The sequence below is a fragment of the Pteronotus mesoamericanus genome, unplaced genomic scaffold, assembly GCF_021234165.1.
Source record: "Pteronotus mesoamericanus isolate MK-2021 breed Mesoamerican mustached bat unplaced genomic scaffold, CSHL_Meso_final contig_163, whole genome shotgun sequence".
In the NCBI taxonomy this organism is placed as follows: Eukaryota; Metazoa; Chordata; class Mammalia; order Chiroptera; family Mormoopidae; genus Pteronotus; species Pteronotus mesoamericanus.
The window spans coordinates 20145702-20171348 of record NW_026555064.1 but is presented as its reverse complement, the minus strand read 5'-3'; the positions used below and the strand labels follow the sequence as shown (position 1 = coordinate 20171348).

The following is a 25647-nucleotide window of genomic DNA, read 5'->3' as shown; positions in this document are numbered from 1 at the left end:
TCCAAAGGCCTCTGGACCAGACGGAGCCAGGGCTCCGTTCCACCCCCGTATCTGTCAGGTATGAGGAGAGGGGATGGGATCTCTCAGAACCTCAGTGTCCTCAAGCCACACCAGGGTGACGCCCGGCCTGTCCGAACCGACGGGGCCTTTGCGGCTCCCGGTCCCCTGGGTGCCCTTGGCCCTTCCCTGCGATGAGCCAGCCGCAAACCCGTCCACGCGTCCTGCACTGCCTCACCGGGGAGGGGGGCGCGGTCGCTACAGCCCGGCTGGCGACCGACCTGCCTCCGGACGGCCGCTAGGGAGACCAGCCGTAGGCGGGCCCTCCTCCGCAGAGGGAGACGGCCACCGTGGCAGCGGGGCAGGCCGCCCGGCCGCCCAGGAGAATGGACAGCCCGGCCCGCACGCCCGCGGGCAGCTCAGCAGGAGGCGCCCCGCCGATGTCCCCCTCCCACGTCAGGCCGGGCCTGAGGCCGGGTGCGGCCCTGTCTGAGGGACGCGTGCGTCGGTCCAGAACTGGGCCCCCATAGCACTGATGTGCTGTCTGCCGGTCTCTCGGTCGGTCAGTCCCACATCCTGCCCCCGCCCCCGCATCTGGCTCTGATCTCTAACTGCCCACAGCCACCGAGTATAGACTGAAAATGGGACGAAGGGAAACAGGGTTAAACACAGGTGCCCAGTCAGATCTGCGTGGGCCTTGTTGAGCAAGGCACTGGCTAAATAAGGCTGCCTTTCATGGGTCCCCACGGCGTGGCTTTTGGCCAGGTGGTAAAATCCACCTTATTTAAGCTTTTCTGTTTTTGCAAGGGGGGAAGGAGTTGCCTGTGCAACCGTGACAGCTCCGGCAGTGGAAATAGTTTGGGTGCGGGGTGGCCATGCTCTCCAGCTAACGACCTCCTGCTCCAGCCTCCCGAGGCGCCGCTGCGCCCTGAGCACGCCCTGCTTTCGCCCCCGAGAAAGGCCCTCATCTCTCACACTTTGCACAGATTAACTTCACATGCCGAGCGCCCTGGGGAACACAAAGGATTCTTCTGCTTAAAGCGGGGTTAGGAGGAGGCGTCCAGGACGAGAATGGCCAGTAGGGCAAGACAAGTGTGAGCGCTGTGACCCTGGGGGGGGAGGTCAGAGGCTCCCCTCTGGGGCAGGGGGCGGCCCTGGGCCTCGGGGGTCGCGGGGTGGGGCTGCGGACAAGGGGTGGTGGTGAGCAATAGACAAATTGGAGGGGTGCTGAGGCGGGAGGAAGCCTGATCCGGAGGAGGCCTCTGGGCAGGCGAAATAGAGCTCCGTTGACTGGGGCTCCGTTCACGGTGGAAACGGCCGACGGAAGGCGCTTGCTGAGGCCACGCACGTTCCCGATAATGTGGAGCCTTTGTGCCGGGAGCACGTGGAGAGCAAGTGCTGTCCGAAAACCACAATACAGGGCGTGTGCTCCTTTTTCAAGGACAGACAGTAACCAGAGACCAGGAAGCTATCCGAGGGACGCACGAGGAGCTTAAACACTAAGGCACAAGGGTTTCAAGTGTGATTGAACAATAAAATCAAGTAAGCGGCTATAGTCTTTAAAACACTTAAAATAACTCTCTTTATTTTGGAAACCAAAATTAGCATGAGCATTGCAACCTGTCAAACTGAGAAAAACACAAAATTGAAAACTTCTGAAGGTGACCAGAGAGGAAAACTGGGGCTTTCTGAACGTATTCTTATTTTTTCCTGAATAATTTGGTGATTATGCTAAGGTTCTAAATTCTTTCATATTTCAGGAATAGTAATAATACATAATAGTATTAAACTTCTATGAAGTATCAGACATTTCTAAAATTATTATATGGAGAATGTCCATGACACTGTGTGGTAGAAACTGTACTCTCCATTTTATGGATGAAAAAACTAGGAACTTAAGAGACTAGCTTAATAACATACCACAGTAAATGCTAAAACCTGGAATATAAAGACCACCGAAGGGTCTTAAGAGGGAATTTAAATATGCAGGCTCTGGCAAAATGGTTTTTCTTCGGAAGCTAATTACTACCTTCAATGCGAACTTTGGCTCAGAAGCGTTGGCAGCAGGTTAGCTTACACCTGCCATCTGCCACCTTGAGCTCTCGGTCCTGTGACCAGACCCGAACATGTAAAACCTACCTCTGCCTCCTACGAAACAACTTCCCTCCTAAGCGGCCACCGGAAGACTGTCCACTTTTCACAACGCTAATTCCGCCCAAGGATTTGCCGTAACAGGAAGAGAATCCCGAGCCCCTGCCACGCGCTACGGCGCTCTGCCGCCAGTCTCCCTCCGCCCCCGCCCGTTTGTTCAATGGACGCTGTGCGCCGCCGTGGGCTGGACGCGGTCCTTGCTGCTGGAGACAGAGACAAAGCCCAGGCCCTTAAGGAGGTCATATTTTAGTGGGAAAACAGATCCCAGACAGCTGGGTGAGTGGACGGATCAATAGATCGACAGATAGGCAGGCAGGTAGATAATAGATAAAAATATGTGACTATGTTCGTGTGGCAAAAACCGAGTGTTGGCTCCCAGCAGCCATGCAGCTGCTTTGTCGGTAAGTTAACCTCTGCGTTTTAGCCAGGCCCCTGGTGCGCAGAAGAGTCAGCGTTACAACCCGCCCTGGGCGAGGCGTGGCTCTCTAACCAACCTTGGGCCCGCTCAGTCCCCTGGTTGAGTCCGAGCGAGGGACCCTGCCGTCTGAGGCTCAAGGATAAAGACCGCCGGGCCCCCGAGCCACCCACTCCCCACTCCGGTCTCTCCGCCGCACCTCGGGGCTCAAGCTGCCGGGAAGCGCCATCCGAGAGCAAGGTGGGTGCCTGTTCCCGCCGGGGAAGGGGCTGGGCGGTCAGGCCGCGGCCTGACGCAGCGATGGTGTGCCTGCTCCCCGCCTTCCGTGTCCTGCCGTGCGAAACCCAGCCACGCTGCCCAGGGCCGGAGCCGCCGCTGAGGCCCGAGGGCCACGTTCCAGGGATGAGGGAGCGACCTCAGCAGGCGGCCGAGGTCCTGACGCACGGCCATCACACCAATGCTACACGAAGTCCCCCGGGACTAACCTTGGGTAGGAAAATGGCTTCTTTACAGTGTCTGTGCTTTGGGTGTTTCCTGTCCCTCCCATTTGACTTAAATCAGTTAAGTGGCCACTTAGGAGAGAAGCTGTTTTGTAGGAGACTGAGGCAGGTTATACATTTTTGTGTCCGGTCACAGGACTGAGAGCTCAAGGTGGCAGGTGGCAAGTGTAAGCTAACCTGCTGCAATCGCTTCTAAGCCAGTGTTTGTGTTGAAGGTATGCATTAGGTTCCAAGGAGAAACCATTTTGCCAAAACTGACAAGATATATGAAAATACAAAGGAACGTGAAGCGGAGGGAGGGGTTCAAGGGCCCCCACGGTATTTCAGACAGGACACCTCGGGAGGCCCCGGGAGACCCGTGAGTCACGCTCGCATGACAGAGCCACCAGGGCGGGGAGAGGCCCGGAGACGCGCGTGCTCTGGGTCCCAGGAGCTGCGCGGCCGCCCCCTCCCGGGCAGGGACCCTCGGAGGCCCGCCGGCCGGCGGAGACTGCAGCTGCGTGGGCTCGGCCCTCTGCGCGGCCTCTTCAAAAAGCGTGGCCCCCCGCGGGTGCCCAGCCTCATTCCGACGCCCCGTGACTCAGCCCCTAACGCCCGCTTCAGAGCGCGCCCCGTCTCCCGAGCGAATGTCGCCCATTGTCCCGGCCCAGCCGAGGGGCAGCTGTACAGGTCCACCCCACGTCGCTCGCTTCCTTCTTGAGATCCCGCAGGTGTGAGGGCCCAGGCTTCCGCTGGCATCGCCCGTCCGCTGTGCCGTCTCAGTTAAGACGTGGCCTTAGAGCTACATCTTAAAAAGCCTTTCAAATCCCACTTGGCCACCGTCCCTTCCAACGGAGGGAGCTCCACGAGGACCTGCGTGAGGGCACCTAGCCGTCTCACTGAGCGAAACACAATGGAGAGAACTAATCTTCCCCTGCTCCTCTCGTTCGCCAGGAAGATATGAGTAGCTGAAGTATTCGGTGCTATATATAGTCGGTTGATGTCAGCTGGAGGCCAGTCTTTTCAGAAAGGCTCAGTCCCCTGATTGAGTCAGAGCGAGGGACCATGCCGTCTGAGGCTCAAGGATAAAGACCGCCGGGCCCCCGAGCCACCCACTCCCCACTCTGGTCTCTCCGCCGCACCGCGGGGCTCGAGCTGCCGGGAAGCGCCGTCCGAGAGCAAGGTGGGTGCCTGTTCCCTAAAATGTTTTATTACTCAGTTGTCCCAGCAGGTTCAGAGCTGTGACTCATAAATGGGCATTCTTTGCTTCAAAGGACAGCTGTTGATGCCAATTTTAAAATGTCGCCGCCAAAGCGCTCTGGTTCAGTCTGGTGTCCTCCCTCCATGCTCGCAGTTTGCCGGGCTCGATGTGCTGCTGTGCGGGGACACTGGTGCGACGGGAGGCCAGCGGGGAGACAAGGGCGGGGGAGCAGGCTGGAAGGAGAAGGGGGCGGGGGCGGGCGCGGGGGCGGCCAGCTCTCTCCCTGCTTCCCAGGGCCCGACGGTGCCCCAGACACGCCTGCACCCTGGTCACTGTGACGCTGGCCGTCTGTGCGCCACAGGCTCTGTCTCAGGCCAGGGGCACATGAGAACGTCTTTCAGCGGAAAGCAAGGACCCTCTCTCCATAAAGGACCAAGGTGCTGCCTTTGGAAAGGACGGGTTCCTCACGCTGCTGCGACGCTGTTTGCTCCCGCAGGGCACCGAGAGCGATGCTGTCGCACAGCGCCATGGTGAAGCAGAGGAAGCAGCAGGCGTCCGCCATCGCGAAGGAGGTCCATGGACATGGTACCAGTAACACCCTGGGTGGCGTGAACGTAGCTCGGCCCTAACGCGCCCTCCAGACGTGCGCGTCCGTCGCTGACGTCCTTTACATGCCTGGGCTCCCGTCGCGGCGGCCCGGGCTCCAGGGGGTGGAGAAGCCCGTGGGAGCTGGTCCCTTTGTAGTCATCCTTTCTCATCTGGAAGCTATTTTCAGATGAGCAACTGCCGGGCAGGAATGGAGCCGCCGACAGCTGCGGCGCGGGCTTGCCTTCCGCCGGCCGAGGGGGCACCTCCCTCCCTCCGTCCTGCTGCTGCTGCTTTCTGGACGGGCCTCCTGTTTGTCTCAGTGTTCGTCCCGTGTGGCAAACACTGGTCTCTTCTCCCTTAGAGTACATACACCATTCAGCATATCTTCTACCTTCCTGTTTATTGTGTTACTAAAGCCATCACGTTGGAATTCATAGTCCTTGTATAACGTCTCTGACCCGGAAACCAGTCATCATATTTAGTAATTAACTTACTGAGATAGTTTGTGTAGGAATCTGCTTTAATTTATAATTTTTAGGAAAATAAGAAGTTCTTGTAGCCTCAAAGCCTATGATTCAAAAAAAATTTCCAGTATAAATGAGATGCAAGGTGATAGGCCCCTCTCTCCTTTTCTTTGAGTTCTAGCAAAACTCTCAGAGAGCGATGCCCTCTGTATTGCATTTTGGTTGTTATAAAGGAAAGTCAGCTTTGTTCATGAGCCAAGGGCGGTGTTGATGTTCCAGGAAGGCGAGTAGCGTGTCCTTTTAAGGGCTGATTTGAGCCACTCCAGAGATATATGTGTGGCCCTCAGGGCATCCCTGTCCCTGCTCCATGGACAAGGAATGGCACCTCCCACCTGAGCTGTATTGGGGCCTAGACGCATGGGACCGGGAGGGGCAGTAGGGACAAGCTAGCGAGCGCCCTCCCCTCCCCTCCACTCCCCACCCCTCCTCTAGAGAAGGCGGGCTGGGCCAGCACGGGCTGGCTACTACTGACGCTGCGGTCCCCAGACACTGCGCCTGCGTGGAAGGGGCCCCGTGGCGCGGGTGCCGTTCTCTGTGGCACCAGAGCAGCGCGCCGGACCCGCCCCTGCTCCAGGGTTCTGTGGTGTCCACCGGCTGGGCCTGAGGTGGGGATAGTTCTGAATCAGGGTTCAGATCTGAAATCAACCCCAAGTCTCAAAATACATGCTTCTTTACAGTTGGTACGTTTCTTTGCATTTGCTGCTTCAGGTAGTTTACTCGAAATTATTTTTATAGTTTTCGTGGTCGAGATGATCTCTTGGGCTTGAGACTGCATTGTCAACCTTAAAGACCTGAGATAAGTTCTCCTATTCTCACTGCATCCGGGTCATAAACCCGTTGGCCCGTGTCATGCATTCCCAGTGAGATCATTTGTTGGGTCTCACTCTACGTGAGCCCAGGCATGGACCTACGAGGAGGAGAACATCTTCTTTTTCTGTCTAGCCTAGCTTTTGTGTTAATGAAGTATAAAAAAATGCAATCATATCTCAAGGAGGGGGAAGCCCCTCAACACGGCAGGCTCAGCCCCAATGCGTCCTGGCCGTGTGAAGTCCCCCTCTTGGTCGTGGGGAGAGCCCCGCCCGGAGAGTGGAGTCACATGTCCTGCCTTGGCTGGAGCGCAGGGTCCCAGATAACACAGGGACCGTCAGACGCTGCCCAGCGCACCTCCCGTGCTGCCGCCGTGCGTTGTGCCGTGGTCCCGCTTGGCCGCTCTCCCGCGCCCTCTGACCCCCGACCCCGTGTTGGGGGCCTGGAGCTCAGGCGCCGCCGTGTTTCTAAGTTTGTGGGAAGGAGACCCGGCGGCAGGCAGACTGTCCCGGGCACTGCCCTCCAGACGTTCCCGCTCGCACGGCCCGGCTCTCGGCCACGGAAGACGAAGCCTGCCGCCGCGTCGGTTCAGCCTGGATGCCATTCAAACTGGGACAGATGCAGTCACGAGGGGACTGGCTTGTCTTTTATAAAAATGCGCAGAGAGGAATGTTTTCAACGCCCTTCTTCCCTGTGCACCAGGAGGTTTTGGTAGTATTATAAGTGGTTTATTTTTTGCATCCCTTTTCAGAAAAACCAACCAGGTAGCCTGGAGGGGAACAGAGTGGGGTAGTGAACTGCCTTCTAAACATGAGGCAGAGGTTCAGTCCAGTCCTTGTAGGGGAGCGGGGCGGGGGCACGGCTGGTGAGCCGCTGAGACCCGTCGGTAGAGAAAGAGAAAAATCAAGCAACAGTTTCACACCAGAGCAGCCCCCACCTGCGGGAGAAACCGCCTCGAGGAGTCGCTGAGGAGCCCTCTCCAGGCGGACGGAGACCCGCGGGGCTGCAGGGAATCGGTGAAAACGTCTGCTCCCAGCCTCTGCTCACGGCGCCCCAAACTGTGACTTGCGCTGGACCCACAGGTCCGGTGTCAGCTCGTGTCCCAGAAGCGCACGCGCCACACTCGCGACAAATAACTTACAAGAAGTGTCTGTGACCCCAGAGCCGTGTGCTTCGGACGGGTCGTCCTCCTCGCTGTGACGCCATCATCGTCGGCCTTAGGGCGGTGGAGCTGGCGGGGGGCCGCCTTGTGTTGCTGCGGCGACGGGACGTCTCTGTGCTTTGCACGGACCTGTCGGAGCCCTGTCACTGCCATCTAAGTGCTGCGCTGAGACAGGCAGGAGCGCAGCAGCCGCGTGCCATTGTCCGCGAGCGCGCGGCAGGGGCGGGCGAAGGCGGCCGTTTTCCCGAATCTGGACTTGGTCTGCTGTGCTAACCGGCTCCGTTCTCTCAGGAACTCATCTGAGGCTTGACCCCTGCGGGAGAGAGGGGAAGGGTGAAAGGGTGCTGGCAGACAAAGAGGAGCGGGGATGGATGGAGGAGAGGTGCGAGCACACTCGCATTGGTCCAGAAGCAGGGGGCAGGGCCTGGGGATACAGCACCGCCGAGGAGTGGCCGCGTGACGTCCCTGTTGTAGGGACAGGTGCTGCTCGCAGTTCAGAAGGGGAGCTCCAGGAACAGGGAGACCCCCAGGGCCTCTGAGGCTGCTTCCGGGACCCTCAGCTTCCTCGCCAGGGCCCTGTGGGGCTTTCTTTTCTGTTTTGATATGTTTCTGTTCTTGTTTTTTTCCCCCGTGACTGGTGAGCGGCTTTTCCCAGCACCAGGGGAGAACCGGGCAGGCTGCTTCAGGGACTTCAGGTCGGGGTTCGCTGGGGGCCCCAGGACTCCAGGCCGTCCCTGGGGCGAGGGGCCCAGGCCGCACGGCAGGCGCCCTGTCCTGAAGGGAGCGGCGGGCTGTGCGACGCAGCGACCTCCCCGCGGCCGCGCCGCCGCCTTCCCGAGCTCGGCCCGGAACACCAGCCGACTTGAGTTTCCCCAGCAGCAGAGGCAACGGCCCTATTGACAGGAGCTGCAAGCGCTTTGGAAAGTACGGAGGATGGAATGTAGCTTTCAGAAGGAAGATTGTGCGAGGACCCTTTCACTTGTCCTGTGTGAGCACATCTGAAGTAATCAAGCCCCATCCCAAAATACGGACACCAGGAAGGCCTTAAAGTGCCACAGAGCAAAATTTGGGGCAGAAAAATAACCTAATGTTTTCATGTACAAGTTTGTTAGGTTTCTTTGGGTTTAAAATTTCTCATAGCTCTAAAACAAAGGACATTTTCCCTCTGAAGTCGGTGGGCGGGGACACCCTGTGCCCTGGCCGGCACCCTGAGCGCCGCGGGCCGCTGACCCTCAGGACGACCTCCAGGAAAGCGGTGGCGCAGAACTGGGCCAGGGCGGGTTTCCGCCAAGGCAGAAGTGACAGTGTCCAACGCCGGCCGCGCTGCTCCCCGCTCCTCGTGTCTCTGGGGTCTTCACGCTCCTGTGCGCTGGGTGTGTGTCCGGTAAACAGGGCTAGCGGTTCTGTTTGTGCAACGCAATACGTGGGTGACCTCACTTCTTGAATGTCTGCAGATTTACACAGCCACCAAATGATACCATTTTAATTCACAGTAAATTTTTGAGAACTCTGTAAAATAGCCTTAGAACTCAAGTCAAGGTGAAGAGATATAGAGTAGGAAAACCAACAATCCCAGATGGGTTTCAAGATCAACTTTTTAATAGAGCGGGAATTACCAACATTCTTTTGCTCGACTGCAGTCTCTGCGACATCGTTCGCAGTTGCAGCCCGGACTGTCCTCTTTTGTACCGTACGCGGCACTGTGCGACAACGTGCATTTCAAGGACCAGCACTCAGCCCGCAGGGGCTGCCTGTCCGGGGGTCGCCCTCTGTGGGGGCCCAGAGAACCCAGAGGCCTCGGCCAGGCTGCCGAGTGAGTCCCCGGGGTGGCTGGCCGGCAGCTGGTGGCGGGGCCCCTCCCGGGGCCTGCCCGTTCCGCCGAAACTGGGGCTGCCAGGGCGTTGTGGGGAGACAGTTCGGAAAGCCCCCTCGTCTTACTACGGTCATTTGTGAGCGGGTGTCTTTCCAAAGTGTGAAGTGCATCCACTGATCGACCTAAACATGTAACTTGGGCAGGATCAAAATTTCCGATCAAAAATACAGACCTGCTTGACCACAGAGAAATCTTGGTTGACCCTGTTTCAGAACCGTCATCTCTGAAACTAACGTGAAAGCAAGACGTTTCCGATTGGAGGGACTTAAGCCCAGTGTGTGCTCCTAAGACGGGAGGCGCAGCCCGGGCTGGAGAGGCGGTGGCCCCGCGTTGGTCGGCGATGGCGGCCCTCCTCCCGGAAAGGGCCCTCTGCCGCTGGCTTCTCGTCCTCAGGGCCATGCGGCCCCCGGGGTGAAAAGGAGAAGCAGCGTGTCCTCAGAGATTGAAATCGGTGAACGCTTCAGTGCGAGGTTTTAAATCTCAATTCAGCTACAAAAACATTGTGCCTTTGAGGACACTACTGAGAAAGAACATGGGTAAGAATTATTTAATGTGTTTAGGAGATGAAAAACTATTTTTTTTGTGGAAATTAATTTGATTACCGTCAAGACCCTAAAGTTTTATGTTGATATCCTTTTAATTAAAAGGATATCCTTTTAATTAATCCTTATAATTAAATATTTATTCAAAGACAATCACTGATCTCCTTGAGAGAGTGGCAAAATATTACACATGGAGTTTTATAACATGATTAAAGAATAAATGGGAAATTCTGGATCAGTACCCATGACATCAGTAGGAAAGTATGCCTAGCAACATTATTTTCAATAGATGATCTAATGTCACAAAGGCAACCTTCTAACGCAGGAGGTCAAGGATGTGTATCCTGAATAAGTTATATCATTTATCAGGCATTCAGCTCACGCATGCGGCCACGGCCCTGCATGGGGGCTGCGGCGACGGGCCAAGACCAGCTGACTGTGGCTCCGCGCGCCCAGCGGACGGCCCTCACCCGGAGAGCGTGGGGGATGAGCACCCTCCGTGCGGGAGCAGCCCCCTCGCAGCTGGGCTGACTCCTGACTCCACAGATTTAACCGTTGGAGGAAGGGAAGAAAACCTCGGGGAGTTTATGTCTTCTGTCATTTTGGTTGTGCCAACCAGGCCGGCTGAACACGGGCTAGTCAGCGTGCTGCTGGCCCTGGGGGTGCGGCCTGCCCTGGTTCCCGGCGCTGGCGACCTCTGCGGCGCGAATGCTCCCACGGGGCTGCGTCAGGCCCGCCGTGGGGCCCCTGCAGACAGACCTGGGAAGAGAGGTGTGGAATGAGGGCCTTACAGGGCTTCCTCCAAACAGATTTTTTTATTATTCTGTTTTTCCTTACTATTAAAATTAAAGCAGCCATGAGCATTCGTAGGTAGGTTTTTGTGTGAACATCAGTTTCATTTCTCTGGAGTAAATGCCCAGTAATGCTGGCAGTTCTACGTTCAGTTTTAAACAGAACTCCCTAAATTATTCTCCAAAGTGGCTGTCCCGTGTTCCACTCCAAGAGCGACACGCGAGCGACCAGCTCGGCCACACGCTCCCCCAGCACGAGGGCTGCTGCTGCCTCTCGTCGTAGGCCCTCTGGCAGGTGCGCAGGGGTATCTCGTCCCCATTGTGACTCTCATTTGAACGACGCTCTCAACGGTCTTCTCATGCCTTCTTGCTGCCTGCATGCCTTTCTCGGGAAAGTGGCTCTTCCTGTCGTTTGTCCACGCTCGATGGGATTGTTTGGTCTTTTACTGGTGAGTTTTGAGAGTTCCTTCTATATTCGAGCCTCTTGTCCCATATATGTTTTACAAGCATTTGTTTCCTACTTCGTAGCTTGCCTTTCATCCTCTTGACAGAATCTCTCTCAGAGTACAAGTTTTTAATTTTGATAAAGTGCAACCAATCCGTTAATGCTTTAGTGGATTGTGCGTTTGGTGTCGACCTTAGCAGCACTTTGCCCAGCCCTAGATCCCAAAGGTACGATCATGTGACTTTTCTTCTTTAGCCTGTTAAATGGATGGTGGATTGTGTCGATTAGTTTCTTAATATTGAAAAAGCCTCCCACCCCTGGAAGACCCCACTTCCTCATGGTGGAGAATTATTTTTGAATTTTGTTTACTAATATTCTTGTGCTTCTCCATGCATGGAGGCTGTTGTTCTGTGGCTTTCTGTGTGTTGTCTTTGTTTAGTTTGGGTGTCAGTGTTGTATTAGCTTCATAATGAATCGGGACCTGTTCCCTTTTCTTCCATTTTCCAAAGGAGATTATGTAGCATTGGTGTGAATTCTCCCTCAAAGGGAAAATTCTCCCATGAAACCACCCAGCTCTGAAGATTACTCTCTTGAGACATTTTAAATTCACAAACCCAATGGCCTTGTAGATATAGAAGTAATTGGATTAACTACTTCATATTGTGTGCGATGTGGTACTTCGTGCTTTTCAAGGAATTGGTCAGTTTTTCCAAGTTTTCACGTGTACGTGGATTTGTGTGTAGAGTTGTTTGCCGTGGTGTCTTCTTACCCATCTGCTCTCCACACCATCTGTGGTGGTGACCTGTGCTGTTCCTGATGTGGGTGGTTTGTGTCTTCTATATGTTTTCTGGGTTAGTGTAAGCAGAGAATTGTCAGTTGTATTGATCTCTTCAAAAACCAACTCCACGTTTGCTCGATTTTCTCTATCGTTTTCCTGTTTCGAACGCCTGCTCTCATCCCCAGCATCCCTTGCTGCTGCCTGCTCCGGGTTCATCTGGCTCTTCTTCTCCTGCATTTTTGAGGTAGAAGCTTAGGTCATTGGCTTGCGACCCTTCCTCGCTCTGTGATGTGTGCTTAGTGCTATAGGTGCTCCCCTCACGCTGTGCGAACAGGGTCCCTTACGTTTCAATATGCTCTGTTTCATTTTCATTCAGTTTAGGGAACTTCTTATTTCCCCAAAGCCTCCCTCTTTGACCCACTGATTATTTATAAGTGCTGTTGTTTAGGTTTCGAGGGTTTGGAGATTTTCCTGTTATCTTTCTGATTTCTGGAGTGATTCTGGTACATTGAAAGCATGAGAGACACAAAGACCGAAACATAAAAAAAGGTTCAAGCTGCAGGATGTGTAAAACGGAATCAAGTAGCTGTGCGTCAGCGCTGTGAGGGTAGCAAAGGCATGGGTAGCCCTGAGCAGAGGCTTTGGGGAAGGGGGTCGCGGAGGGGCCCTGGCCCTGGATTTGGGAGGATCTGCTTCTTCAACACCATTGCCCGCCTCCAGCGAGCCGGGCTCCCGGTGCTGACGCAGAAGGCCTCGCGCTTCGGCAGAGGTGGGGACGGGGATGGCCGCGGTGACAGGGTGGGCCTTCGTCCAGCAACGGGACGGCTCGGACTGATGCGTACAAGCGCGCGGCGCCGCCCCCAGCCCATAAAGAGAACTCTGAGCAGTGCTGTTGGAAAACTCACCGCGTATGGGGGGACCGAGTTCTGCCACTAGTCGTGGCCCTTCACGTTCATCCACCCTGTGTGCCACGCGCCACGCGAAGCGCGGTGCGAGGAGCATTTCATTTAATCTTCACATCACCCCTGCAGGGTAGGTCTTACTCCTATGAGCCCCATTTTAGAGCTGAGCACACTGAGGTTTAGAAGAAATAAGTGACATACGTACCATCATGTAGTTAGAGCGCAACGAAGCCAGGACCCAGCCCCCGGCGGCGAGAGCGCTGAGCCTGCCTCTCGGGCGCAGCCCGCGCGGAGCGGGTGGGGCGCGGGGGGTCGGGGCGGGGTTTAGGGACGCAGCAGAAACGCTCCGCTCGGTGTTCTCATGCATGTGCGTGTTGCTTTCCAGACGTGGATGGCATGGACCTGGGCAAAAAGGTCAGCGTCCCCAGGGACATCATGCTGGAAGAACTGTCCCATCTCAGCAACCGCGGGGCCCGGCTGTTTAAGATGCGGCAGCGACGATCTGACAAATACACGTTTGAAAATTTCCAGTACGAGTCGAAAGCACAGATCAATGTAGGTATACTTGGTCGGGTGGTGGCTAAATGAATCGTCAGCCTTTCTAAACTTAGACGCATTACCAAACAAGTAGTCTACGTATGTTCTTTCCATTGATTCTGTTAGCCGTCGTTGGTTTTTCTGGCTTTGTGTGTGTGTGAGAGAGAAGGGGGGAGAGAGAGAGAGGGGGAGAGAGAGAGAGAGAGAGAAAGAGAGAATGAGAATGAATCATCTCGGTGGGTAAACCAAAGAACTGTTCTGTATGAGCGCCTCTTTAGTTCAGCGGGGCACTGTGAGCTGGCCCACTTGGCATTTGAAGCTCCCTGCCCCGCTCGGAGCAGGGGAGGGGGACAGGGACGTGGGGTCCTGCACGTGGCCACGGTCTTATCGCACCTGTTAGATGTTTGGGATGGAAGCACCACCAGGGTGCAGGGCCTGCGGGGGGCCTGCGGGGGCCTGCGGGGGCGGGTCATTGTCTGAGGCCCCCTGGCTCTGAAGGGCTGGCAGCCGCTCTCGGCCTCCGAACCAACCAGCCAGGACAGAGCTCTTTGGACAAAGGTTTCCGAAATGAAAAGGTATTAACAAACAAACGCCCTTTCTGGAGATCAATGCCATTTGCTCAAATATTAAGTATCCTTTTAAAAATGAAACACCGTAGGTGCAGCTGTGGGCTAACTCTGCTGCTCAGAAGCAGGCCAGCTCCAGCCACACACACCGCCTGGGACGTGAATAGACAGGGCAGGAAGCGAGCATTCATAAAACAAGGTGAGGCCCGTGCTGGCCACACAAGTCTGTCCTGAAGCTCTGGCTCACGTACGCGACGACTCCACACCCAAAAAGGCAAGAAAGGAAATGGGTGAAGAAAACAAACATCCAGAGGAAAAGAGAACAGACGTGCGGTTCATGATCATTAAGATTCTTTCCTATACATCACTGTAAGAGGCTATTAAGCAAAACAATCCACATTTTACAGTTAAGACTACCCATGTATTCAGTAACTAGGGACTTTTTGAAATCCCTAGAAGTCTTAAATAACATTGGGAAAAGGTAAAGTATACTATAAAAAGTATTCCTGAAATAAGACCAAACTAAATATACTGGGATTCTGAATATGTATTCATTTTTGTCCAAAGAATAACTTTTACCATGTATTTGACACAAATTATAGAACTCCTCAGGTGGGACTCTTAATTTATGGCCTTTAATTATGGTAAGTATTTGGATTTTAGGACAAAAATAGTCTTTTATCCTCACATTCCTATGAAGTGAAGTATTAAAATATAAAATTATACTTCACTCTATCGCCTTATAAGTAGATATAGAAATAAAAGGCATTAAAATATTTTCTGTCTATCTTACAAAAAAGTCAAAATTGGTCTTATTTGTTATGGTCTTTACTAAATTTTTCTTTCTAAATTTAAAAGCTAATTTGACTTTATACACTTCTTATATATTATAGATTGGCTTTTTTTAAAAGACTTACTTCCCATATATAAGTAAAACAATGCTTTATGGTGGAGATAAGGCCTAGTCATACTTCTGAGGACATAACCTATTACAATGTCTATTTTCTCTGTTAAAATGCAAATGGACTGTTATTACACTGCTTTATTATTGCCATAGAATACATACTAAGTTATGATGAGAAACAAGTTCACCTAAAACTTAAAGACAAACATCTTTCCAGCATTTTGTTTTCTAAAAATCCCAAATTCTTCATTCTATACGTTTATGCCACTTAAAGCACATTTTTCATCATACATAACTAATGTTCAAGTAGTGGATTAAAATTTTAAAACAGGACACATGAAGGAATCTAATTAAGTCCCAACTATAAATAAAAGAGTCACGTGACGGGGCCTAAGCCAGACGTTTGACCTGCACGCTCTGTACGGGTTCGTAAAGGCTTCGGCATCAAAGAGACTCACCTTAGAGGGATGCCGTGAATGGGAAGTTCAATGATTGGTCCAGAGCCTGGGCCGGACCTGGTGCACAGCAAGGCTCGGTTAGCTGTTAAGAAGTGGGTCGTCAGCAGAGAACGGGTCTTAGACTGATCTCAGCGGAACTTCTCACCCAGCAGCTCAACCAATGACCACGCAAAAGGCGCAGGCCCCGTGAACCAAGGCAGCGGCCTTGGGCTTAAACCCTGGTGGTGGGCGTGGGGGCGCGGGCGTGTCTCCTGTGGGCGTGTGCGCACTTCTGAGTTTTCAGCAGTTTCCCTCTGGTCAAACGCAGTCCAGCCTCACCGTGCAGAACGGGAAGATGGACGGCAGCCCCGTGGCGGGCGGTTCGCAGCAAGCCCCCTTCACCCCCCCCAATAGCCCGGATCCGAGGAGCACCCCGAATCCCGAAAGCATCGCGCCAGGTAACGCACCGCCTGCCAAGTAGAACAACACGGTGGCCTTTAAACGCCTGACCCGAGCCACGGGGCCCTTTAGTAAATGGTCTCAAAGTGGCGCAGCCTGCCCCGTCGTATACAGGGGCGGGCGAAAGGAGGTCCGTGGCTGGGAGTGCCCGCGGCAGGGTTTGTTTTTGTATTATTCTTTATTAATTACTGTATTTTCCCGCTGAGCCACCGCAGACCGATTTTTGCGCTCCCCGTGTTGGTTTGTGGGTGAACACAAAGCCCGCGCTCGCATTCGGACCCCAGGAGCCACGGCGAGCGCTCACAGCAGCCTCACGCTCCCGCCGGTGGGCCCTGCACGTGTGGGCCGCCACCCGGTACAGTGAAAATTATGGGGTTCGGGATGGCACTGAAATTCTATTTGTGTGAAACGGTAAAGTTTATGAACTGCTATGATACGCATTTGTCTTCCTTAATTTCGCAATAAGTCCACCATGTATGTATTCCAACCTGCATTTTACAAAATAAGAAGCCGAGGTTACCAGTGGCTACGTGTCACTGTTGACGGATGAGGACTTACATCCGGGTCTGGTATCAAATGAAGACCAACTGGGGGCAAAAACACAAAAATTAAGTCATTGCCTCAGTGGGGTTTTCAGAAATTTCTGAAAACACAAACTTTAAGACTGTCCAGTGTCTGCGGGGAGGAGCAGGGAGCGAGGCGTGGCGGTCGCGATGGTGGGGCTGGGAGCTGCGCAAAGGACAGACACCAGGCAGGCGGCTGCGTTCCCGGGGGACGTGCCGGGCCACAGAGCGGTGGCTGTCCCCCGCTAGGGCCTCCCTGGCCATTGGCAGGGGACAGAGTGGCCGAGGGCAGGCCCTGGGCGCGCGTGGAGCAGCGAGGGCGGGGGGCAACAAGCTTTGGGGGAGGGGGCCCAAGTTCTGGAGCAGGAAATGTGAGAGGGGACTGTCGGGAGGCGGGTGGATGGGTGGGTGGACCTGAGCCCCGCTGAGCGGTTTAGCTTTGTGTCCTGGGGACGTGAGTGACAGGATGGAGTTTCCCAGTGGCCGCAGGGGCAGCGGTGCGGAGGGTGCCGCAGGCAGGGCGGGCCGGGGGCTGAGAGCTCAAGGCCGAGTGTGAGGGCTCCTGGGAGAGGCGGGGGAGGGGGGAGGGGATGGGCGGGGCCCTGCCCGGGCGCCGGGATGGATGGGTGGAGGACGGAGGGAGCCCCCGGGGCAAAGTGTCCCCCGTCCCCCTTTGCAAATCACTTGGATAAGACGTGTAACCCCCCCCCCCCCCCCCCCCCGCCAAGGGCCGAGGGAAGCCAGCTCTTGGAGGGAAAACCCTAACACCTGGTGCCCATCAGCACGTCAGGCCGGGGCCCCAGGTGGTCCGGGAACACAGCATCTGAGCGCCCGGCGCCAGAGTCCTCCCGAAGGAGAGCTGGTGCCCCTCAGCACCCCGGTGAGGGGGTGCGGGTGCGAGGGGGAGTCGGGGCGCTGCTTCTGTCTTGGGCACCCGAGGGCACAGTGATGCCACCTGCGGAGGTGACCCCACCGGTGAAGAAGCAGTTGTGTCAGAAAACAGCTGCGCCCCGGGACTCCGGGGCGTTCGCCTGGGCATGCGCAGCAGGCGCCGGGACCCAAGGGCCGGGGACGAGATCCGAACTGGGGGCCACCGGGGTGTTGGTCGTCGCCCGGGTCAGGAAGGGAAATGAGGTTCTCTGGGCAGAATGCGCAGCCCCAAATGCCACCTCTACCGAACCGGCTCCAAGATGAGGGGTATTTTGTTTTCATTGCCATTTCCCGAGAGCTCAAACCACAGGCGACACTCGCTATACATTTCCAAATTAATTCATTAATTGTGACATCTAAATGCTTGTGCTAATTGTTAAAAATTAAATGAATAGTTGCACTGAACAACTATATGCTAGGATAGAGGTTTCTTTTGAAAATTCCTTTAAAGGGGCTTAAACGTGTCTAATACTTTCAGGCTTCTCTTTTCTGAGAAGTCACAAAAAGGATGTATCCTGTATAAATTTATTTTGCATGAAAATTAAACATGGTAAATGCCAGGTGGCATTGTGTGGCTCGCGGGCGCCCTGTGTTTATTCATTCTTGCTGTGTTTTTCCAAGGATATTCTGGGCCCCTGAAGGAAATTCCTCCTGAGAGATTCAACACCACAGCTGTCCCCAAGTACTACCAGTCGCCCTGGGAGCAGGCCATCGGCAGTGATCCGGAGCTTTTGGAGGCTCTATACCCTAAGCTGTTCAAGCCGGAAGGAAAGGCAGAGCTGCCCGATTACAGGAGCTTCAACAGGTAACTCGGTCGTCCTAGGCGACGCGGCCCGTGCGCCAGCCCGGTTTTCACATCACAGAGCGCGTCGCTGAATCCTCCCATGGGAAGCCCCGCGGCCTAGGGCTTGCTGGGAGGAGGGGTGCAAATGGCCCAAGCTTTTAGCGGGGAATGCTAAAGCTCTGTCATGGGAATCAAGGCGAACAAGGGATAAGTCAGGCGTCATGAAAATACATGCTTGTGCCAATCAACACAGCCGTAGGTTGGATTGAGGCCCCTCCTTTAAATCCGACTGGTTGCCATGGAACAAAAGTAAACCTCTGCAGGAAAGACGGCGCCACTCAGAGACCTGAGTCCCCGACTACGTGTTCATCCGTCGATTTAAAATTGCCGGGCGTGTTACGAGACAGGGCCCAGAGACTGAAAATGAAGAGAGAAATAGCAACAAAAGACTCCGACGTGCGAAAGATCCCACCCTTCGAATGCGAGGCGCGCACTTTAAAGTGATCGTGAGACGCTCGTTCAAGAGAAGACAAGGCCCGACGAAGGGTCCCAGTGGACTGGGAGGGCTTTTAGAAAAGGAGTCAAATGGAAATTCTACACAGATCAGAAACACAGTGACTGAAATCACGAAGTCAGAGTATTAAGTCACTGGATCCCTATAAAATTTACCAGAAACACGAAGAACAGAGAAACGCCAAAATATACCAAGGGAATGTTATAAGTACAGGCCAGTCTTGGAGGAACCGTAGGAAACAAAGGATCCAGTGTCTTCAATAGTAAAGTGTGAGGAAGGGACAAAGGGATGTTGCGGCGTAGGAGGGGCTTGAGAGACTTCATTCTGAACAGCACAGCTGACCCGTTGTGTTTAGAGATGCACCTTGGGTTATTAACATAGGAAGAAGGTTTTAAAAAGTATAAGTGTTTATTATCATGACATCAAATCATGGAGCAGGGCCCGGCGGGAGAGAGTTGTGACTGTGCAGGACGTGGTCGGTGCCTGGGGGGGAGCGGGGGGTCAGCACGGGTCGGGCGACTGGACCGCTCCCTTTGGGTAAGTTATGGAATGCGCTCATGAGGTTTTCTGTGCTTGTGTTATAGGTCACAGTAGAACTGTTTCTCAATTTTTGATCAGCATATTTCACGGCAGACGAATCGCAGAGGAGGGTGCGCCGCCCGCGAAGTGCAGCGCAGGGGGGCCCTGGGCCCGCAGTGCGGGGGCAGGAAGGCTCACGCGGGCCGGCACTGGGGGGTCCGCACGGGGGCGTGGTTAGGGGCTCGGGAGGGACCCCGGGGGGATGAGGCAAGGCCGTATCGGAGGACTTAATGGCCGAGAGTTTTTCAAAAGGGGCACAAGCCATCAACCTTGGATTCAATTGAAGTGCCCAGCGACTCGGCCCACCAGGCAAAGGCTCAGAACTCTCCGCCGGCCGGACACAGACGCACGTGCAACAGCACCTTCCAAGTCAGAGGGCCGGTGGCAACCAGCCTGGGAGTCTCCTTCCGGTGAAAATACTCTGCACGGGAGAAGTTAAAATAAAAACACACACACGCATGTTTTCAGACAAAGAAGGTGTTTAATAAACAAAAGGTGTATATATAGAAAAGGCAAAATAAAACCGCCCTATTCACAAATGACATGATGTCCTCAGGAAATTCAGCGAGCCAATTTAGTAAGGTCACAGAGGGCAAGGGCAACAAAAACGCATGGTATGTTTCTATACCAGCAACAAATAATTGGAAAATAAATAATGTTCATCGAGTTTTACCTTATGATTTATAAACTTTTAAAAATGTATCTTACATGTCAATAAATTTTTATTTAAAAAAAATCACATAGGCAACATGATCTCAATGATCATCTGGGTTTTTATAAATTAAATGTGATGAAAGCCATTCTTTGAATTAGTCCAGAGCACATTCCAATAATTTAAAGAGTTTAAAATAATTTCTAGGGACAAAGTGGGTTAATATCTTTCTTGCTATAGGTTATTTAATGGGATTTTATTTTAGCAAACTACTCAAGGTATGAGAAAAATAATTTGACCAGGAATTTAGTTCTTCACACAACTATTATACATTTTAAAAATGAACTGTAATAAGAAGTACAATTTTTCCTTCTTTCTTAAATCATTCCACATTGTTATACTAAGACTTCATTCTAATTCATGCCTCTTTCCATTTTTGCAGAACAAATGAGAGCAACAGAGAGAGAGAAAGTTTCCAAATAGTCCCAGAGCCCTTTGCAAAGAGTAAAATAAGATTATTGGGTGGCCCCACATTATTATACATAATTCTCAGGTGCTGCTCACGAAGTGTGGACGGTGAGCCGCAGTCCGGTAGGACTCAGCGAGGACAATAACCGGATGGGAAGGGGCCCCGCGTCCAACCGCGACTTTAAGATAGCCCGCAGTCAATGTAGCTCTGCAGTCCTGTGCTCACTTGGAATGTGCTATTTAAATATTATGCTATATTCAAATAATACTATATTAAACCCATGTAACATGCAAGGAATAGTGAACCGGGAGCCAGGCTCCCAGTTTTGAAAGGCCACCTGACTCTGTCCCTTAACCTTCTTTGTATCAGTTTCCTGTAAAATAGATTCTATGATGTTATGATTAAGTACCTGTAAATATATTACATACATTAGGCATTTAGTGGCATAATTTATTTTAATTTCTACAATCATTTACAACATCCTTTGCCTTATAGAACAAACAGTAATTATTAGGGGCGTAGTATAAATCCAGCATTATTAATTAGTTCAAAGTAATCCCATTGCTGATCAATCTGCATAAACAGGAAAGTGGCTGTTAAGTTGGGGGCCTTCGTGAAACGGGCATCTGGCTCTCTCCACAGACGGCCAGGCATAAAGCCGCGTTAGGTGAGACCGCGTTGGAAGCGTTGTTGCAGGGCTTGCAGGCTGCTGGGCTCTCCTCCGGCGGCCTGTTCCACACCTCCCGGCGGAAACTTTGGCTCTGCTGTCTTTGACTGAAGCGTGACCCTGTTTTCGGAGGTCTTCAGCGCCCTGCAAGCAGTCTCACTTTGAATGTTTAACATCTCTGGCAAAGGACCTTCTTTACTCTGTGTGCTGGGAGCAATAAAAATTCAAACAAACAGGATGCAGCCTCCAAGGTGCCAAAGCAAAGAGCGCCCTGCTTTTCAACCAGCAGAGGCTTTCGCCGGGTTGGCGCGGGAGGCAGGAGACCTCGATGGGACGGAAGGGGATGTTTTCATTCACAAGGGATGAAAGTGACCCACAGGCGGGGAGGGAAAACAGCACCGCCCCGGGGGAAAGGGAACAAGCAGTACCCTCGGTTCTAAACCCAGACACTGGATTTCCGTGGCCGAGGAGCCTCTCTTGCTCAATTTGGTTCAGAAAAAATAAATAAGTTAGTCGAACTCATTTCTGGAATTCACAAGCATGAAATGAATGGACCAGATTCGGCCTACACCTAGAAATGAAGCCCAGGTTTCCACTTATCTACGGAATCAGGTGTAAGCCATAAAGACTCTTCAAGTCATTACATCAAATGAGCAGATGTGGGACATTGAATCTGATCGCGGCATCGAGAACGTGGCATCGTGATAGCATCGTGATAGCATCGTGGTCCGACATCCCTCTGACACAGCCTGAGGAGACCGACATTGCCACACACACTGCACTTAGAAGGTGACCTCTGAAGGCCCAGTACTCATTGTGAAGGGTCTCACAGGGGTGTGGCACAGGGAGGTCCCAGGAAACCTGGCCTCCAGGGGGCCCGTGGGTCCGGGCTCAAACCCTGGCTCTACGCCTGAATGGGTGGGTGATCGCGGGCCAGGAATTCAACGCATGTGTGCCCCCGTTTCACCTGTCACAGAGGGACATTAACAGAACCAACTCACAAGGTTGTGAGGATTTAATGACACAACCGGAGCCTCAGTGCTCAAAGTGTGGCCCAGACCAGCTCAGGCCTCTCGCGGGAACTGGTCAGACACAGACTCTCCGGACGCACCTGCGCTCAACCAGCGTCTGCGCTGCAACGAGGGCCCAAGGCGACTCCGGGTCCAGGAGCGTTTGAGGAGCACGTCAGACGGGGGCTGGTGCCCAGTGCCCAGTCCCTAACCGTTAGCTTCCATCGTTGTCTCTGCCTGCTGACGTTTCATAATCGTGGGGTGCCTGGGTGCTAGTCAGGCCTCGGTCACATGCTAAGATCCACGACCACTGAAGCCCCTCTCGCGGCCCTGCCTGCTGACAGAGAGAGCCCAGCGGCAGGGGTCCGGCGCAGGAGGGGTGGGGCCGCGGGGGGGCGGCTGGCGGGTGGCTGGGGAGCGGGGCCGGACACGCTGCAGGCGGAGCGTGGGCGGCGGGGAGGAGACAGCTTCTGCAGGAAGACACCGTGGGCGCAGGCCCAAAGGCAAGACGTGTTTGTGACAGTCTCCGGGGACAGGGAGTAGATTAGTTTTGTCCCAAACCAAGAGTACACCAAGGGCACCTGACACCAGTTTGTTGCCGGTGTCTGTCGTGAAGGGCTGGTCCTTACATGGAGCTGCTGGTCTCAGAGGTCAAAAACGGAAGGGCATGTGGAACACAGCATAACATGCTGGTAAAATGATGCATGAAGCTGTTTCCTATTTTCCAGTAAATACACTTGAAAGTTAATTTTTTCTTTTTCTTTTCATTTCCCACAGAGTCGCCACCCCATTTGGAGGTTTTGAAAAAGCATCCAAAATGGTTAAATTCAAGGTTCCAGATTTTGAGCTACTACTTCTAACCGATTCCAGGTTCATGGCCTTTGAAAACCCTCTTTCTGGCAGACGGTCCTTTAACAGGACTCCTAAGGGGTGGGTCTCAGAGAATATTCCTATAGTGATCACAACGGAGCCCGCGGAGGACGCCCCTGTGCCGGAATCAGAGGACCTGTGAGCGGGAGGGGCGCCGCGAGCGCCCAGAGCCCCCGGCGCGGAGGTCGCTGTCTGGGCTTCCACCTCCTGGCAACGCCGCCCACTCTCTTCATCAGTAGCGATAGTTTACTAGACATTTAGTGCTTTTCCTTTGACAGCATTTAATTTCAACCTCAGCTCAAATACTAATAAACAACTCGTAAGCTTGTTTTAAAAACTGTTAACTCACTTGTCTCGATGCCTCCTTTTGTTTTCCCTGGTCTGAATAACCCAGCCTTTTCCCTGATAAAGTCCCGGAGGACAGACAACAAAAGCTTCCGTCCTGTCTCCTTGCAGACGACCTATTCCCCAATAAGCTTTTCAAATGGAATCTAGAACCGAAAGACAGTCCAGATATTTAGGCTCATTCCACGTTTTGTTTCAGGCATGAAGGCTAAGGAAGACGGTGTACAGACAGTATTGGTGGAGAAGGGTGGGTTGGGCCGGGTTCTTCCTGGTGACCAGGACGCAGCCCCACGTCTGGCCGAGGACGTTCATTAGGCATTCGCAGAGATTCCGAAAGGCGTAGTCTTCTTCCGCGGCCGGGAATCGTGGGGTCACTATTCCAGACCCTCCCCAGCGCTCAGCGGCCATGTTACCGCACTTAGCAGCGGTCAGGAGACAGAAGGACTCCAGGAGCCCCCGCTGCCTTGTTCTAACGGCCAAGGCCACCGGCATTCCAGCTCCACACGCCCCAGAGCTGCGTGCCGATGAGGTTCAACTTCCTGTGCACATCTCTAGAAGAGGAAAGACCCATAAAATACACACTAGTATACATAGAAATAAATATATGTATACGGGAGAGGGAGGAAGAAATTTGAATTGGCAGCTGTCTTTGATGAACCTTGAAAGTCTGCTCACATCCTGAAGCACTAGGGAGTCCATGCTGCAAAACAAACAAAGCCAAGAAAGAGCAGGGCCTGAAAACATCTGAAACTGACATCACACGCAGCTCCCAGGAAAGGTGTCACTATATGGGTGTAAAGGACTCCGTGTAAAGGGACAGAGGTATCTTCCAATATGACTGAGGAAGTATGGAGCACAGACCGATCACACAGTAAGTATCAATTCTTCCCATCTGAATTCCCTGTTTTGCAATTGATGTTTCGACGGAGAGGGAGTGACCCATCCGCAGGAAAAAGCTAGTGGCCAGATTACGTTCAGCAGACGGAACAGAGAGTGCACCGCAGAGGGAGGGAAGGCCGCGCAGGCGCGCGGCTCACGCACAGGGTCTACATGTGGCGCTGGAACCGGTGGCGGCCTTAACCATCCTGCAGGCTTGTGAGTAGAGGAATAAAAACGTTTTCTTCTTGTGAAGAAGGCAATCCCTAGAAAGTAATCATATCAAAGCATTGTATTTATACATATCACTGAAGATAATTGGTATGATTTAAAATATATCTTTAACATATATCACTTTATATATGTTTCAGTGTTTACCTGTTTTAAAGTAATAATGTTGGCACCTTTGATAAACACGAGATCCCATGATGGCATTTTTTGTTCATTTTAACCTTTTAAAAATAAAAATGACTCATTCTGCTATGTGTTTTGCGGAAATAGCTTAGTTTTTATTGGGAGTTTGAAATGAGTTGCTTCTTCTCATTAACTTGGCATTTTATTTCATGGTTTTAACCTCCTCTGAATGGGTCACCATTCAGTCAGCCTCTGAAAGGGGCCAGCGATTGGACACGTCAGCTACAGGCGAGGGCTCCCCAGTGCCACAAAGGGGAATTTAAAACAGCAGAGGCCAAGTTTTTTCTTTTCTTTTTTTTTTAAGATTCTGTGGAAAATGATGACATAACCCTCTCTTCACTATTGTGTTCCTTCCTTTCCTGGAAGTGTCTAGTAATTCCGCGCAGCTGTTCTGACACCTTTAGAAATGCCAAAATTTCACACTCCAGTTGCCATACAATTAAGAATTCAAAAGGAATTTTTATTGGGTTTTCCATGGACCTGAAAAGCAGCTACATCTTTCAGAGTCTGAAGAAATAGGATTGTCTGTTTAGAGCCTCAGAAAGACTGGCACTTTCCCCTACTCACTGCTTTATAAAGGCTATTTGACACATATTTTAATCTTATTTTATCTTCACAATTATCCTGTGAAGACAGTATTATAAACAACCTCCATTTTATATAAGAAAATCGAGCCTCAGAAAACTAAGGTGATTCCCTTGATTCTGGCTCAAAATGGGAAGACTTTGGCACGTCTGGCTCTAACATATGCATGTTCATTACTCCTCTTTCAGAGTAAAATTCAGCCTTGAACTATTTTATTACATCTAGACAAACAAACCGACAAAAAACCCTTCATTGTCTTGACTGGGCAAATCCAGCTATAAACTGAGGTATTTTAGGCTCACCCTCCCAGGCGGTCAGGCTCTCCTCCTCCTGAAAAGCCGAGCTCCCAGGCTGGGGGGCAAGCGCCCTAACCCGAGCGAGCCCCGCGCACGTCTAACTACGGAGCCAGAGGCTCAGCGGCGCCTCCCGGAGCAGCCGCCCACTCCCGCCCCGCCAGGGCTGGTGGCCCAGGGGCAGCGCGCCAGGACGTCCTCCAGATGCGAGCACCGCCACGTTCGAGCTCTAGGGCCGTCTCCCCGTGTCCACTAGATCATCCGACAGACGTCTGGGTCGTGAAACTAATGTCCTCTCCTATTTAGCCCGTTTCTTGATGACCAGCTGGCCCATTGCTCGCTCCATAACTAGACCTTCTTGAATAATAGAACTACGACTACAAACAGATCCTTCTTGTCTGGCCCCTCTCTGCCGCCTTCAATCACTCTGTTTGCCACTCCTGAATGTCTGAAGGGACTTGATAATTAAAAAAAACCAAAAAACAAAAAAGCCCCAAAAACTAGTTATCGGCTATTACAAAATCGAGTGCAAATACAA

The 25647-nt window shown here is 52.8% G+C and overlaps 1 protein-coding gene across 1 annotated transcript; it reads left to right on the top strand.

The window, feature by feature from the left end:
• Positions 1-22899, top strand: MYOZ2 (myozenin 2). Its single transcript, XM_054563600.1, has 8 exons — positions 1-58; positions 1439-1539; positions 3997-4225; positions 4740-4828; positions 13041-13210; positions 15428-15557; positions 17673-17856; positions 22504-22899. The coding sequence occupies exons 4-8, from the start codon at positions 4753-4755 to the stop codon at positions 22736-22738; spliced, it is 795 nt and encodes a 264-aa protein (XP_054419575.1). The 5' UTR covers positions 1-58; positions 1439-1539; positions 3997-4225; positions 4740-4752; the 3' UTR covers positions 22739-22899.
• Positions 22900-25647: the final 2748 nt, after the last annotated feature.

Excerpts from the sequence above, each read along its gene's own strand:
- MYOZ2 (XM_054563600.1), top strand. The coding sequence starts at position 4,753 with ATGCTGTCGCACAGCGCCATGGTGAAGCAGAGGAAGCAGCAGGCGTCC. Across the intron at positions 15,558-17,672 it reads TCCCGAAAGCATCGCGCCAG|GATATTCTGGGCCCCTGAAG; the intron begins GTAACGCACCGC and ends TGTTTTTCCAAG. Across the intron at positions 17,857-22,503 it reads GATTACAGGAGCTTCAACAG|AGTCGCCACCCCATTTGGAG; the intron begins GTAACTCGGTCG and ends CATTTCCCACAG.